This window comes from Bombus vancouverensis, chromosome 9 (genome assembly GCF_051014615.1).
Source record: "Bombus vancouverensis nearcticus chromosome 9, iyBomVanc1_principal, whole genome shotgun sequence".
NCBI lineage: Eukaryota > Metazoa > Arthropoda > Insecta > Hymenoptera > Apidae > Bombus > Bombus vancouverensis.
The window spans coordinates 10,885,998-10,897,691 of NC_134919.1; the positions used below are offsets into that span (position 1 = coordinate 10,885,998).

The following is an 11,694-nucleotide window of genomic DNA, read 5'->3' on the forward strand; positions in this document are numbered from 1 at the left end:
AAAAAACTGGGTAAAATCAATCTTTTAGTCAATGTAAAAGTTAAGCTGCAAATGTTATAATATATAGTTAAATTATACATAATATACACGGTATATCTAAATGATATATACATTTAACTAGGTATCTAATGTAATTGTAAGATATTTCTTTAATGAACATATAAATATTTCCAATTTTTATTGGAAGTATGAACATATTATTATACATATTTCACATTAGAAGAAATAGCAGCAGTATCTGTCATATATCACCAATTTCTACAAATTTCATGTGTTGATATTTGAAGAGATCAAAGTTTTCGTGAACGTCCCCGTTTTCTGAGTGCAGTAATTTTACTTGTCACTGACCTAGTTGTGTGTAACTTCTTTTGAATATTCGGTACGGATTTTATATTTTTTTGTAAATTTCTATGTTTCTTCAAATGTTGTACAAAAAGTAATCTAGATCTAATTAATTTCTTACATATCTGACATCTGCGTATTTGTTGTTCTGTAATAAATATTTTTCAGTTATTTAATGTTCTCATAATGAATTATTATACATATATCAATAAAATAATTATTAAAAATAACATACCAGATTTTTTTGTTCCATGTTGTAAACAATGTGCTCTTAATAAAGCAGCACTGGGAAACCACCTTCCACAATCAGAACAACTTAATTTTTTTACCTCCCAGGTGCATTTTGGTCTTTGATTTCTTTTCCTTTTAATCTTTTTAATTATAGTCTGTTTTTTTGGCTCAATGTGTTCCTTCTTTTCTTTAATTTCTATGGATGGTCGTTCGACTGATAGTTTACTAAATCTACGTTTTTTTCTTTGAGAATGTTCTGAACGTACATGACGGGCTAACGCTACCACTACATCGAATTTTTGTTGACATATTTTACAAGCGTATTGTTTTTTAACAGTATCTTCAGTCGTTCCATTTGCATGTTTCAATTTCTGTTCATTAAACCGTATTGTATTAGAGGGTGATTTCGAACAAACTCGCAAATGAGTTTCTAGAGCTCTTTGTTGTCTAAAATTTCTTAAACAATGTTGACATTGTAATAAAATTGCTTTTGAATTGGATTGTTGAGATTCGTCATCGGAATCTCCAACCATTATAATTTCATTTTCTTTATCGCTAGAATATTTATCTTTACTATCATCTATAGTTATTTCAACAACATCCCGTTCTGACTGCAGGATACTTTCTTCTTCATCAATATCAATTTCAATAATTTCAACTTCTTTTCGCTTGACCTTTTTCATTCTTTTCGAGTCGGTATTTCTTTGACGATATCTAGAATGAGCTACTCTTTTATTCCGTCTTACTCTTTTTCTAACATTATTGTCTTCTTCAGTTACAAGAGATGCTGGTTGTATAATAATTTCAGAATCTTCGCGATTTACAGAAATTAATTGTTGTTTCCGGGATCGCTTAGTTTTGTACTGTATTTGTGACGACTCGGGTGACGTATATTCAATCGAACCATTTGATATATCTAAATTTGTACTACTTGGCATTAAATCTGCTGATGAATTTGCTAATGTCTCCAATAATTCCTGTTGACTATCTAACAGATTGAATTTTCTCTTTGTTAAACTATTAGACATCTTATTAGACACATTAGAATTTTGATACACTGAAGTTTCATATTCCGTTTCTTTGAGATTTCCAAAGTTATTTTGATCTCTGTTAATGATCTTTTTATTCATTTGCTTTTTTGCTGCATTTGCTTTCAAATTTTGAAGAGTTTTGTGAATTTCATCGAATGTTAGTTCAGAATCAGATTGATCACCTTCGAATAAGATGTATTGCACAGTTGATTGTTCTACAAGTTCACTGTCACTTTTATCATCTTCCTGATATTCTTCAGAATTATCTGTTAAAAATTTAGATATTTTTGTAATATTTGAAATTTCGTTATATCAAGATATTATTTAATAATTACCAGTTTTAGATACATACCCATATTTGCAGAACAATCATCCATCATTAAATATGTTACATCTGGTTGTTTTTCATCTGTTGCATATATAATGTTAGAAACTCGTTTTGTACCTAAATTTAAGTTAGAATGTTTCATTAAATTTGAATTTTCTTCCAATATATATTCTTTTTCTTGTATCCTTTCATTTTCATTTGACATGATTTTATTTTCATTATCCATTGACATATCATTTATTGGTTCACTTTTAGGAAAAAATATTGGTGACTCAGTAGTCAATAATTGTCTTTTTATCTGTGTTGGTTTTTTAACAGTTCTAACTGCGCCTTCTCCTATTAATCTCTCAACATCTGATCTGTAAATATGATCATTTTATTATTTTCACATGCAATTATTGAATTACGTCTGTTATTAACTGTATCTGATATGTAATATATGCATAAATATACATACTTCATGAGAAATTGAAAATTTGTTGGTGGTTCACCAGATTCATCATAAACTGCTACAGCAAAAATTTCATCTGAATCTTCAACCGCATATAATGCTAATTGTTGACCAGCGGCAGTTACAAATGTGGCTATTGTTTCTTCATCTCCATCTTGCTCATCAATTATTACTTTATTATATGTTTCTGCTTCACTTTCCTCTGATTCTGAAAGCTATCACATCGTATTAATTAACAAAACATACTAAAATAAAAGAAGAATTTACCGATTTCATTATTTTGCTTTTATCACTTCAATGTATTCTGATCTTTTATCATAAAATTTTAAACATTTAATATTTACCAACAATTCTTCCTTATTGACATCATTTGAAAGCCACTTTTGTCTAGGTGTATTTTCTCCAGATAATGATATAGCATCTTCCGCATATTCAACAGACATTGTTGTATTCATACTTTCTTCAAAATATTCAGAAGTATCTTTCTGTTTACAAATTACTTCCTCTGACATTTGATTAATATCTATGTTTTCATCTACAATTATTTCCTCACCAACAATCTATACATAATATTGATAATTAATAATAAAATAAATTGAAAATATGTAAGATATATATATATATATAAGATGTAGTAAGATGTAATATGTAATAATATAAGATATATATTTGTTGAAATATTAATTATTTTATTACCAATGTTTCTTCCGAGTGTTCACATTTGGGTAGAACCATAAATTCTGCTGAAGTTTCATTTATAGTACATGGTTTTTGTATGATCTCTTGAGAAACCATTTTTTTGTAGATATTAACATCATTCACAAATGACATTTTTTTTACCGTTTTGTATATTAACTGGTAATTATACTATCTCAGCTAACAAGTACATATGTTAAGAAAATGTAATTCCTAAAATACAATATTGAAAATACATATTAAAAAATATATTTATGCTACTTAATTAAGGATCAAATATTATAGAAGTCATTTCATACATAAGAAAACACGTCTAAATTATCAATACAGATATTTACTTAGGGTTATGCTCATTGTAATAATCATGACTTACAAGTTAGAGATTTTATTAACAGCAAACGATAATTAGCCAGCACACTCCTTTTTACATTTAACACAAACTGATATATATATTATGAGTTTGCATATTTATCGTTGTGTTCAATAACGAAAATACACAACTATTTAACGACTTTATAAGTTCCATAACATAATAACCTAAATAACATAATTAGTAATAATAATGGTGGAGTCGTATATCGAGTTTTGTAGAAATGTCTTTAATGATAACTTGTTTTCGTACTTCTACATATTTAATACAACGAAAAACAATGCATAAAACTATACAATTTAATACAATTTCCCGTCTTTCAATTTACATATATAATTAGTATCAAATACACATAGCACTAATGTGTGCTCTAACACATACAGAAACATAACCCTAGACATTACGCGTTGCGCGCATAGAGAAACTATCTAACTAAAGTTGTCATATGTTTCGGTTGAATTTTTTATCAATATATTCTTCTAATTTCATTTTAATAAATTTATATGTTTTTATCCTCGTACGCTAGTGAATGAAATGGTAAAAAGAACCATTTTACTGAAAACTTAGCTTGATAAGTAGAAAAGTTTGATATATGTAAAACAGTATCTTATAAGTTTGCACGTTTAGAAATTATCTTTCAGTGCATACTATCTACTATCATGTATTACATTTACATCCTTTTTCGATCGATAACGTAGGAAAGACATAAAGGAATGATGGATATCTGGCTACACTGGTACGTACATATGTAGGTATATAGTATGCCAAATGCCAGCCTATTTCAGAATTTGCTGTTTTTAAAGTTGATCAGTACTCCTCCCTCCCTTCCATTTACTGTACTATTTCGATTGGACAAGTTTGACACGTGATATTCTAGTACATAGCTTAAGCACGTAGGTGTGACTTGTCAGCTGATGTATCGTCAAGATTTGTTAAATTAACAATTATTCTTTTAAATTTGCTCTGTTATTCTTCATTTATCGATAATAATGGCTTTACATTCAGCGGGGAAAGGGAAACTTCTTGCTGTGATCGGAGACGAGGTAATTGAAATGTATATTTAAGTTTATTTCATATACAAAGTATATATATATAAAAGTTTCATTTTTAGGATACTTGTGTTGGATTTCTTTTGGGCGGGGTTGGTGAAATTAATAAACATCGACAACCCAATTTTATGGTCGTAGATAAAAGTATGTATGTAACCAAATTTCAATTAAAAAAAATCAAATATGAAAATCTATATTTTTCTGTGCTTGTATTCAAATATTGTATTCAAATATTCTATACTTCGTATTAAAATGTTTATCAAACGAATTGTTATTATTTAAAAGTTTCTTCAATCTGTAGCATTTACATATTTCTTTACAGATACAGCTGTAAGTGACATAGAAGATACGTTTAAACGTTTCATTAAACGAGATGATATTGATATTATACTTATAAATCAAAATGTAAGTATTATATCTATCCTTAAAATAACAATAAGATTCTAAAAAATAAATGCGGTGTATTTTAATAATGTAAATAGGAGTAATATTTTTATATACTCTTTATATAAAATAAAGAATAAGAAAAAATATTCTTTGAAAAATAAAGTTTTAATAAATACAATTTATTAATAAGATTATCTATGCTTTGTAATTAATAGAATTAAAATTTTGTTGTATATAATATTCAACTAAAGTCATATTTATTAGTAAATTATTATTAAATAACATGATTATATTGATATATCTTTGATAATGTATTTTTAAGGTTGCTGAAATGATTCGTCACGTAATTGATAGCCACACACAACCCATACCTTCAGTATTAGAAATTCCAAGTAAAGACCATCCATATGATGCCAGTAAGGATTCTATTTTAAGGCGTGCTAAGGTAAGATTGTAGTACTTATAATTATTAGTATAAAAATAATCATCACATTTATTTATTTTTTATCAATTCTTCATACACTGTATATAATTATGGATAATGATCGTAATATTTTATTTTTATACTAATATTATGAAAAAATATATGTATTTTAACATTATACATAAAGTAAACTTATTTAAAGAGAAACTATCAATTTGCTATAACTTTGTAATTATATATTTGATTATTTATAAATAGTATTTTATTCTATAAATAGTCTAACTATAGATCAATAAATTGATCTATAAATAGTATTTTATTGCAAAAATTTTGTTTTATGTTAAAAACAATATCCATATAAACCACTTACCATACCTACTTTAAATTTACCAATTAATTAGATATTCTAATTTTACTTTACAGGGAATGTTTAATCCAGAAGATATACATTAATCTGTGTATAAAAAAGATTTGACGACCTCTTTGGTATTTGTTAATATCTGTATGTAATGGCTGTTCTGACATTATAGATTACATAGAAAAAATAGAAATATGTATAACATTCCATTATTTACATCTCAAAAATTTACCAATTTTTCAATTTCTTTATACAATGTGTGTATAAATCTTGTTCTGTGCAGACATCTGGTATTATTTAAATTTTAAATCATTGTTAAACAAAAGAAGCATATTCTACTAAGACGTTGCTTATATGAATTTTTTGATTATGTAAATAAATATAATAAACAACAATGTATTTAAAGCTCATTACAAGACAGCAAAAATATCAGTTTCATTAATGTATGTAATAGAAAATTAATGTGCATGAATGTATATTATTTACTAATAAGTTGTTATTTCATGTATTTAATGAATATTTAAACAGATAAATGACAGGAGATACAAAATTAGAATATATGTATTTGAATGTGTTGAAATTTTGTCCTTCTCTAACAGACAGAAAATTTTATTGTCATATTATTTTTTTTACTAATTCCAATTAAAAACAATGATATCAGCTTTTATCTATATAATTTATTTTTGAAATTATTTTATCACAATACTATAAAAACTTTGATCAAACTTTTTATTATGGATTATCTGTATCATGGAAGCTATGATTAATATTATTATATATCATATTTTACTTTGAAAGTATTGAAAAATATCATATTATTATTACTTTAAAATTATTTAATAAAATCTTAACATGTATGTTTACATTGCTATACATTGCAGTGTAATAATAATATGCTTAATATCTTCAACACAATTATTTAAATTTAATGATTAACTCATACAAATAATGTTTATTTTTTTAATTTATTAAATAAAGATTAGAAAATATGTATATTAATACTCGTAAAAATAGATCATCACTTCTAGATAGATTTTGTAGCAATATTCGCATATAATACTATGCGATTATTAGAAGACCAAAATTATCATTCTATACGTAAGAGATTAAAATGGTTATGATTTTCTCAAAATAAATAATAATTGTTAATTATACAATGTAAATAACACATATAAATAATTAATCTTACACTCTAGAGAGCAATTTCGCGTTTATCTTACATATACACTGTAAACTTCTGTTTACCAAGAACACAGTTATGTGGTGTTAGCAATATGCAAATTAGTACCATGTATATTAAAGCAAAATGTCAAAATTCAATGCAACACCAAACTGTTTTAATATTCGTACTATGTAAATCAATGATCCCGTTCCTCGGTGGCAGATATGAATAATTTTTGAACGGTATAAGTAATTTCAACTGTAAAAGCAAATGTCATAAAATTATTGAAATGCAAGAAAGTTAACATTACATTATAATTAAAAATGTGTCTGTGGAAGATTTATAACATGATAAATATATTATATGGATATTACGTACGAATAAGTTGTTGAAACCATAGTGGCTTATTTTTCCATCTAACACCAATAAAATAAGCTGGAATTCCAGATAAAGTTATTAAGGCACCTATTCCAACTTCGTATGGTCTTTGGTAGGAAGGAAAAAATACTAAAAATGCACATATGCATACAAACGTGATAGGAATCCATAAAGGCATCTAAAAAATATATTTATAATTTTAATCAAAATATTTCCGGAGAGTTTGAAGTAATATCTATTTATTAGGTTGTCCGAAAAGTGTCTTTCTTTTGCAGACACGTCTTTTACAATAACGCATCTTTATACAAACATGAATCCTAATCTGTCGAAAGTTGTGATCTTTATTTTGATAGAACAAAATGGATTATACGTAATTCGATAAAATAATATAAAACGAAAAATGTTGTGCATCCATTATTTCTTTATAAAACGAAAGAAACTATTTTGACAACCTAATATCTAATTACTTACTTTAATGGGTCGACTCATATTGGGCTGTTTATAACGAAGCCATAAAACACCAGATACTGATAACATTATAAAAAATGATTCGACTATGCTGCAGTATGTAATCAATACAAAAATATCACTTGTGCACAGCATTACTAAAGATAATATACACTAAAAATAAAAAAGGAAATATTTATATTTCAATGAACATTAATTTGGAATATGTAATACAATATATATTTCATATACAGGGTGGTTGGTAACTGGTGGAAAGCTAAGCGGAAAGGGGGTGATTCTACGCGAAAAAAAGAAGTTGAAAATATAGAATAAAAATTTTTCGTTTGAGGCTTTGTTTTCGAGAAAATCGACTTTGAATTTTCGCTCGGTACGCGTGCGGTACGTTATAACGGATCTCACTGTAGATCGTTATCTCGATGGAAAAATTAAAAAAAAAAAATTAAAAAAAGAAAATTTTTATTCTATATTTTCGACTTCTTTTTTCACGTAGAATCACCCCTTTTCCGCTTGTACCACCAGTTACTAACCACCCTGTATATACATACAAGAAAAACTAAGGCCGGTGTAGGTGTAAATCTCGAAATATTAATATGACTTAACATTGAAGGAAAATGTCCGTTCCTAGCACCAACAAAACACATTCGAGACGATGTCATAATATGAACACTTAATCCTCCAAATGCACATATAGCTACCATTACAGGTATTGTCCATGCCATCACACCAAGAAGTTGATCTCCAAAAGTCTAACAAAAATTTGTCTCAATAGTTAAATTATACATCTTTTCAATAAAATCACCATATAGAAAATAATACTAACCACAGCAATTGCATGAGAGGCAATCATTGCAGTTGGTGTTAAAACTGATAAATAAGCTACATTTGCCAACACATAAATGAAAGTAACTAAAGGTAGTGATATGTATATAGCTCGTGGTAAATTTCTGTAAAATAAAATTATTTATTCACTATTGAAAAAAAAAATGATCCTATGTTACTTTATACTACATACACATAAGGATCTTTCAATTCTTCAGTCATAAAATTTAAGTAATTCCATCCAGAATATGAAAATATACCAGAACAAAAGGCAACTGCGATTTTGCTAGGATCCGTGATTGTATTTTCAAAGGCATTTTCAAAATTTTCTGTATGTCCTGAAACAAATTATTAATACATACATATAGCTAATTATTAAAAGAAGAATTTTAAGAAGAGCAAAGTTATTTAAATTGAGTCCATAATAAAAAAATTTATATCCTTTTTGAAGATTTAATAATACTAATACCTAGCCGTATATTAAAATTATACTTACCTAACATTATCCAAACCAACCCAGCAATAATTATAATTATTAATGCACCAACTTTAGCAAATATGAATACATTTTGCATTTTAGATGTTTCTTTAACATCATAACAATTTGCGAATGTAAGTAAACCTGTTAAAACATTGAAATTATAGAAATGATAAATCAATCATATTGCTTCATAAAAATATTATAGAAACAATATTCTTTGAGCAAAGATAATGATGATACAGAGCTACAAATATCTATGAATGATTAAATAAAATTAGAATTAAAAATTTAGCAAAAAGCCTATAGTATAAATGAATGATATGATATGACTAAAGAAAAAAATAGCTGCATTTTATGTGCAAAGAAAAACATCTTACAAATAGTAACTGCTGCCAGTAGACGTACGCTATTATCTGGAATAGAACAATTGGGAAAAAATGGTTTTAAAACATATTCAGCAAAAGTTAATCCCATGATAGCATTTGTAGTTGGTCTGAAATTGCAGAAATAACATTATTTCTCCTCCACTCCCCCTGTGGCAATAAATAACACTGATAAAATTTTATGCATGTAACTTACACAAAAATTAAGTTAGCTGCCCATAAATATAGAAAAGCAGGTAAATCACCAAAAGCCTCATAAATATAAGCATAATCTCCACCACTACGAGGTATGCAAGTACCCAATTCAGCATAGCATAATGCTCCCACCATGGAAAGTAAACCGCATAAAACCCAAACAATTAAAGAAACTCCAACACTTCCTACTTCTATGATTACACCTTTTGGAGAAATGAAAATACCTACGAGCAGAATAATTAATTCTATTAAAAATTTATAGTTATAGTTTGTAAAGTTTTGTAACTACAAATTAGACAAAGATATAAGAAATTAATTTTAGAAAATTATTAGACATTTGGAACGTACTATAATATATAAATCACAATAAGTTCATACCTGAACCACATATAATTCCTAAAATAATTGCAACTCCTTCTAAAAGGCCAAGCTGTTTTTTCATTTGTACTTTATTAGTACCACCAACTTGTTTATTAGTTGGTATATGAGTCTGAGATTCATCATCTGAATTAACTAATTGCATTCCTTTTGGAGATTCATCAAATATTTGAGAAACCATTTTACCTATATGAAACAAATGTAATAAGCAAAATATTAAGAATAATATGCATATATGTGTTAAAAAATTAATATCAATCTATCATACATATAATGAATTATATTTTGCTCTAATTTAATATTTATATAGGTAAAATATTACTGAAAAATTTTTATATTTCTAACAATATTTAATGCTGAATGTTTGTATTGTAAACTAGTAACAAATACGTAAAGATTGTTAAAACAACAGATTAAGAAAATACTTTTTTTTTTAATTCATGAAATTGTTATTTTCAATGTTATTAGTAAAAACTAGTATACCTTTATGAAAGTTAAATTTTTGAAATTAAGTAAAATAAAGTACTAAAATTTCTGCTTCTAATATAAGAAAACTGATAAATCAATGTGCAATATAAAATGTAAACTTTAATTATTATCTGTATACATCAATTTTCTGAATTCCTTTCTGGACGAGCATGATCTAAAAGTAAAAATGTTTGTTAATTTTATTTATAAAAATATATGATAATTAATTTTAACACAATACAGCATTAATTGCTTATCCGAAAAATTTCGTTTTAATATCTGTTAATTGAACCAAAAGTACATATAGGTTATTTATTGAAGAGAACACGTGTTTTACAGTACCTTAAAGGTTGATTTGCAAGATTCGTGTAATTTTATGTTTAAATTTTCTGAATAAGATAAATATTATAAAAGTATTTAAGTAAAAATTGAATTGTTATTTAACATGACTGATATATTAACAGCTGTAGAATTTGTACTCTGCGTGTTATATACATATTTCAATAGCAATCAATACGGGATATCTGATGCAATTTGTTTTAAAATCACATAATATTAACATAATTGTATAACGTTTACAATTTAATTTTTCGTATTTATTGCTAAATCATTATGACAAAAAGAAAATTATGTATTAACATAACAAATTCCGTTGTTATTAGGTAACCGGCATAATCATAACTATAGTAATGTGCTGTTGAATGCATTTATTTAAATATATACCTATGTACGTTCATAATTACAAATTGTAATCAAAAATAATTTCGAGCAATATTTCATATTCATCCTTTAATACAATTTCTGTTCTTTTTTCTAAATAGATTAAGTAGATATTCGTATTGTTATTTTAATAAAATTTGTGCTGTTTTGTTATCACAACAATTCAAATTTCAAATTTTAAGTCCTAAATTCATAATTGTTATAATTATTAGTAATTTATACCATATTTTTACGAATGTATTTTGTGGAACATATTTTTCGAATATCATTAATAAAAGCTTTTATATCATCTGGTTCTGGGAATAGATGTGTTTGATGTAAAGATTTCATCGTTAATGATAGATTCATCAATCCTAATTTCCTTATAACATTTGACTGAATTGTTGCTTTCGTTTTACCAATATATAAAATGCACTTGCGAAGTTGCATTTCTAAGGATTCGCTTTAAACAAAATAAACGTGTTTAATATAATGTAGTGAAAATTTATGTATTACCTCATAAAAATTCTGAATGAAAAGTAAATTAAAGAAAGATAATCAAATACGAAAGTAACATAAAATTTTCGAAATAATTT

At 26.2% G+C, this 11,694-nt stretch overlaps 3 protein-coding genes across 6 annotated transcripts; 1 reads left to right on the forward strand and 2 right to left on the reverse strand.

Annotated features, from left to right (window-relative positions):
* Nucleotides 1–34: 34 nt before the first annotated feature.
* On the reverse strand, nucleotides 35–4,005 carry LOC117163801 (uncharacterized). 2 transcript variants are annotated; one of them, XM_033346528.2, is made up of 8 exons: nucleotides 3,702–4,005; nucleotides 3,453–3,616; nucleotides 3,080–3,292; nucleotides 2,728–2,943; nucleotides 2,390–2,598; nucleotides 1,957–2,291; nucleotides 578–1,870; nucleotides 35–490 (listed from the first exon to the last, which is right to left on the reverse strand). In XM_033346528.2, the coding sequence occupies exons 3-8, from the start codon at nucleotides 3,212–3,214 to the stop codon at nucleotides 291–293; spliced, it is 2,388 nt and encodes a 795-aa protein (XP_033202419.1). In that variant the 5' UTR covers nucleotides 3,215–3,292; nucleotides 3,453–3,616; nucleotides 3,702–4,005; the 3' UTR covers nucleotides 35–290. The 2 variants fall into 2 exon arrangements, with proteins under 2 accessions (XP_033202419.1, XP_033202421.1); XM_033346530.2 differs by having other exon boundaries at nucleotides 3,453–4,005.
* A 286-nt stretch (nucleotides 4,006–4,291) lies between these two features.
* Vha14-1 (V-type proton ATPase subunit Vha14-1) lies at nucleotides 4,292–7,828 on the forward strand. Its single transcript, XM_076621200.1, has 5 exons — nucleotides 4,292–4,492; nucleotides 4,561–4,642; nucleotides 4,821–4,903; nucleotides 5,208–5,330; nucleotides 5,733–7,828. Exons 1-5 carry the CDS (start codon nucleotides 4,439–4,441, stop codon nucleotides 5,760–5,762), a joined length of 372 nt encoding a protein of 123 aa, XP_076477315.1. The 5' UTR covers nucleotides 4,292–4,438; the 3' UTR covers nucleotides 5,763–7,828.
* On the reverse strand, nucleotides 6,767–10,900 carry gb (solute carrier family 7 member genderblind). 3 transcript variants are annotated; one of them, XM_033346534.2, is made up of 12 exons: nucleotides 10,742–10,900; nucleotides 10,415–10,574; nucleotides 9,932–10,117; nucleotides 9,555–9,777; nucleotides 9,353–9,468; nucleotides 8,991–9,116; nucleotides 8,688–8,832; nucleotides 8,496–8,619; nucleotides 8,221–8,421; nucleotides 7,679–7,828; nucleotides 7,208–7,385; nucleotides 6,767–7,087 (listed from the first exon to the last, which is right to left on the reverse strand). In XM_033346534.2, the coding sequence occupies exons 3-12, from the start codon at nucleotides 10,110–10,112 to the stop codon at nucleotides 7,026–7,028; spliced, it is 1,506 nt and encodes a 501-aa protein (XP_033202425.1). In that variant the 5' UTR covers nucleotides 10,113–10,117; nucleotides 10,415–10,574; nucleotides 10,742–10,900; the 3' UTR covers nucleotides 6,767–7,025. The 3 variants fall into 3 exon arrangements, with proteins under 3 accessions (XP_033202425.1, XP_033202424.1, XP_033202426.1); XM_033346533.2 differs by lacking the exon at nucleotides 10,742–10,900 and adding an exon at nucleotides 10,641–10,708; XM_033346535.2 differs by lacking the exon at nucleotides 10,415–10,574.
* Nucleotides 10,901–11,694: the final 794 nt, after the last annotated feature.

Bases quoted from the DNA above. Each gene is read 5' to 3' on its own strand.
- LOC117163801 (XM_033346528.2), bottom strand. From the start codon at position 3,214: ATGTCATTTGTGAATGATGTTAATATCTACAAAAAAATGGTTTCTCAA. The intron at 2,944-3,079 runs GTAATAAAATAA...TATTATGTATAG, and splicing joins AACACTCGGAAGAAACATTG to ATTGTTGGTGAGGAAATAAT. The intron at 491-577 runs GTATGTTATTTT...TATTTATTACAG, and splicing joins ACATGGAACAAAAAAATCTG to AACAACAAATACGCAGATGT.
- Vha14-1 (XM_076621200.1), top strand. From the start codon at position 4,439: ATGGCTTTACATTCAGCGGGGAAAGGGAAACTTCTTGCTGTGATCGGA. The intron at 4,493-4,560 runs GTAATTGAAATG...TTTCATTTTTAG, and splicing joins TTGCTGTGATCGGAGACGAG to GATACTTGTGTTGGATTTCT. The intron at 5,331-5,732 runs GTAAGATTGTAG...TTTACTTTACAG, and splicing joins CTATTTTAAGGCGTGCTAAG to GGAATGTTTAATCCAGAAGA.
- gb (XM_033346535.2), bottom strand. From the start codon at position 10,112: ATGGTTTCTCAAATATTTGATGAATCTCCAAAAGGAATGCAATTAGTT. The intron at 9,117-9,352 runs GTAAGATGTTTT...ATGTTTTAACAG, and splicing joins ACTGGCAGCAGTTACTATTT to GTTTACTTACATTCGCAAAT. The intron at 7,829-8,220 runs GTATGTATATAC...TTTTATTTTTAG, and splicing joins CACCGGCCTTAGTTTTTCTT to TGTATATTATCTTTAGTAAT.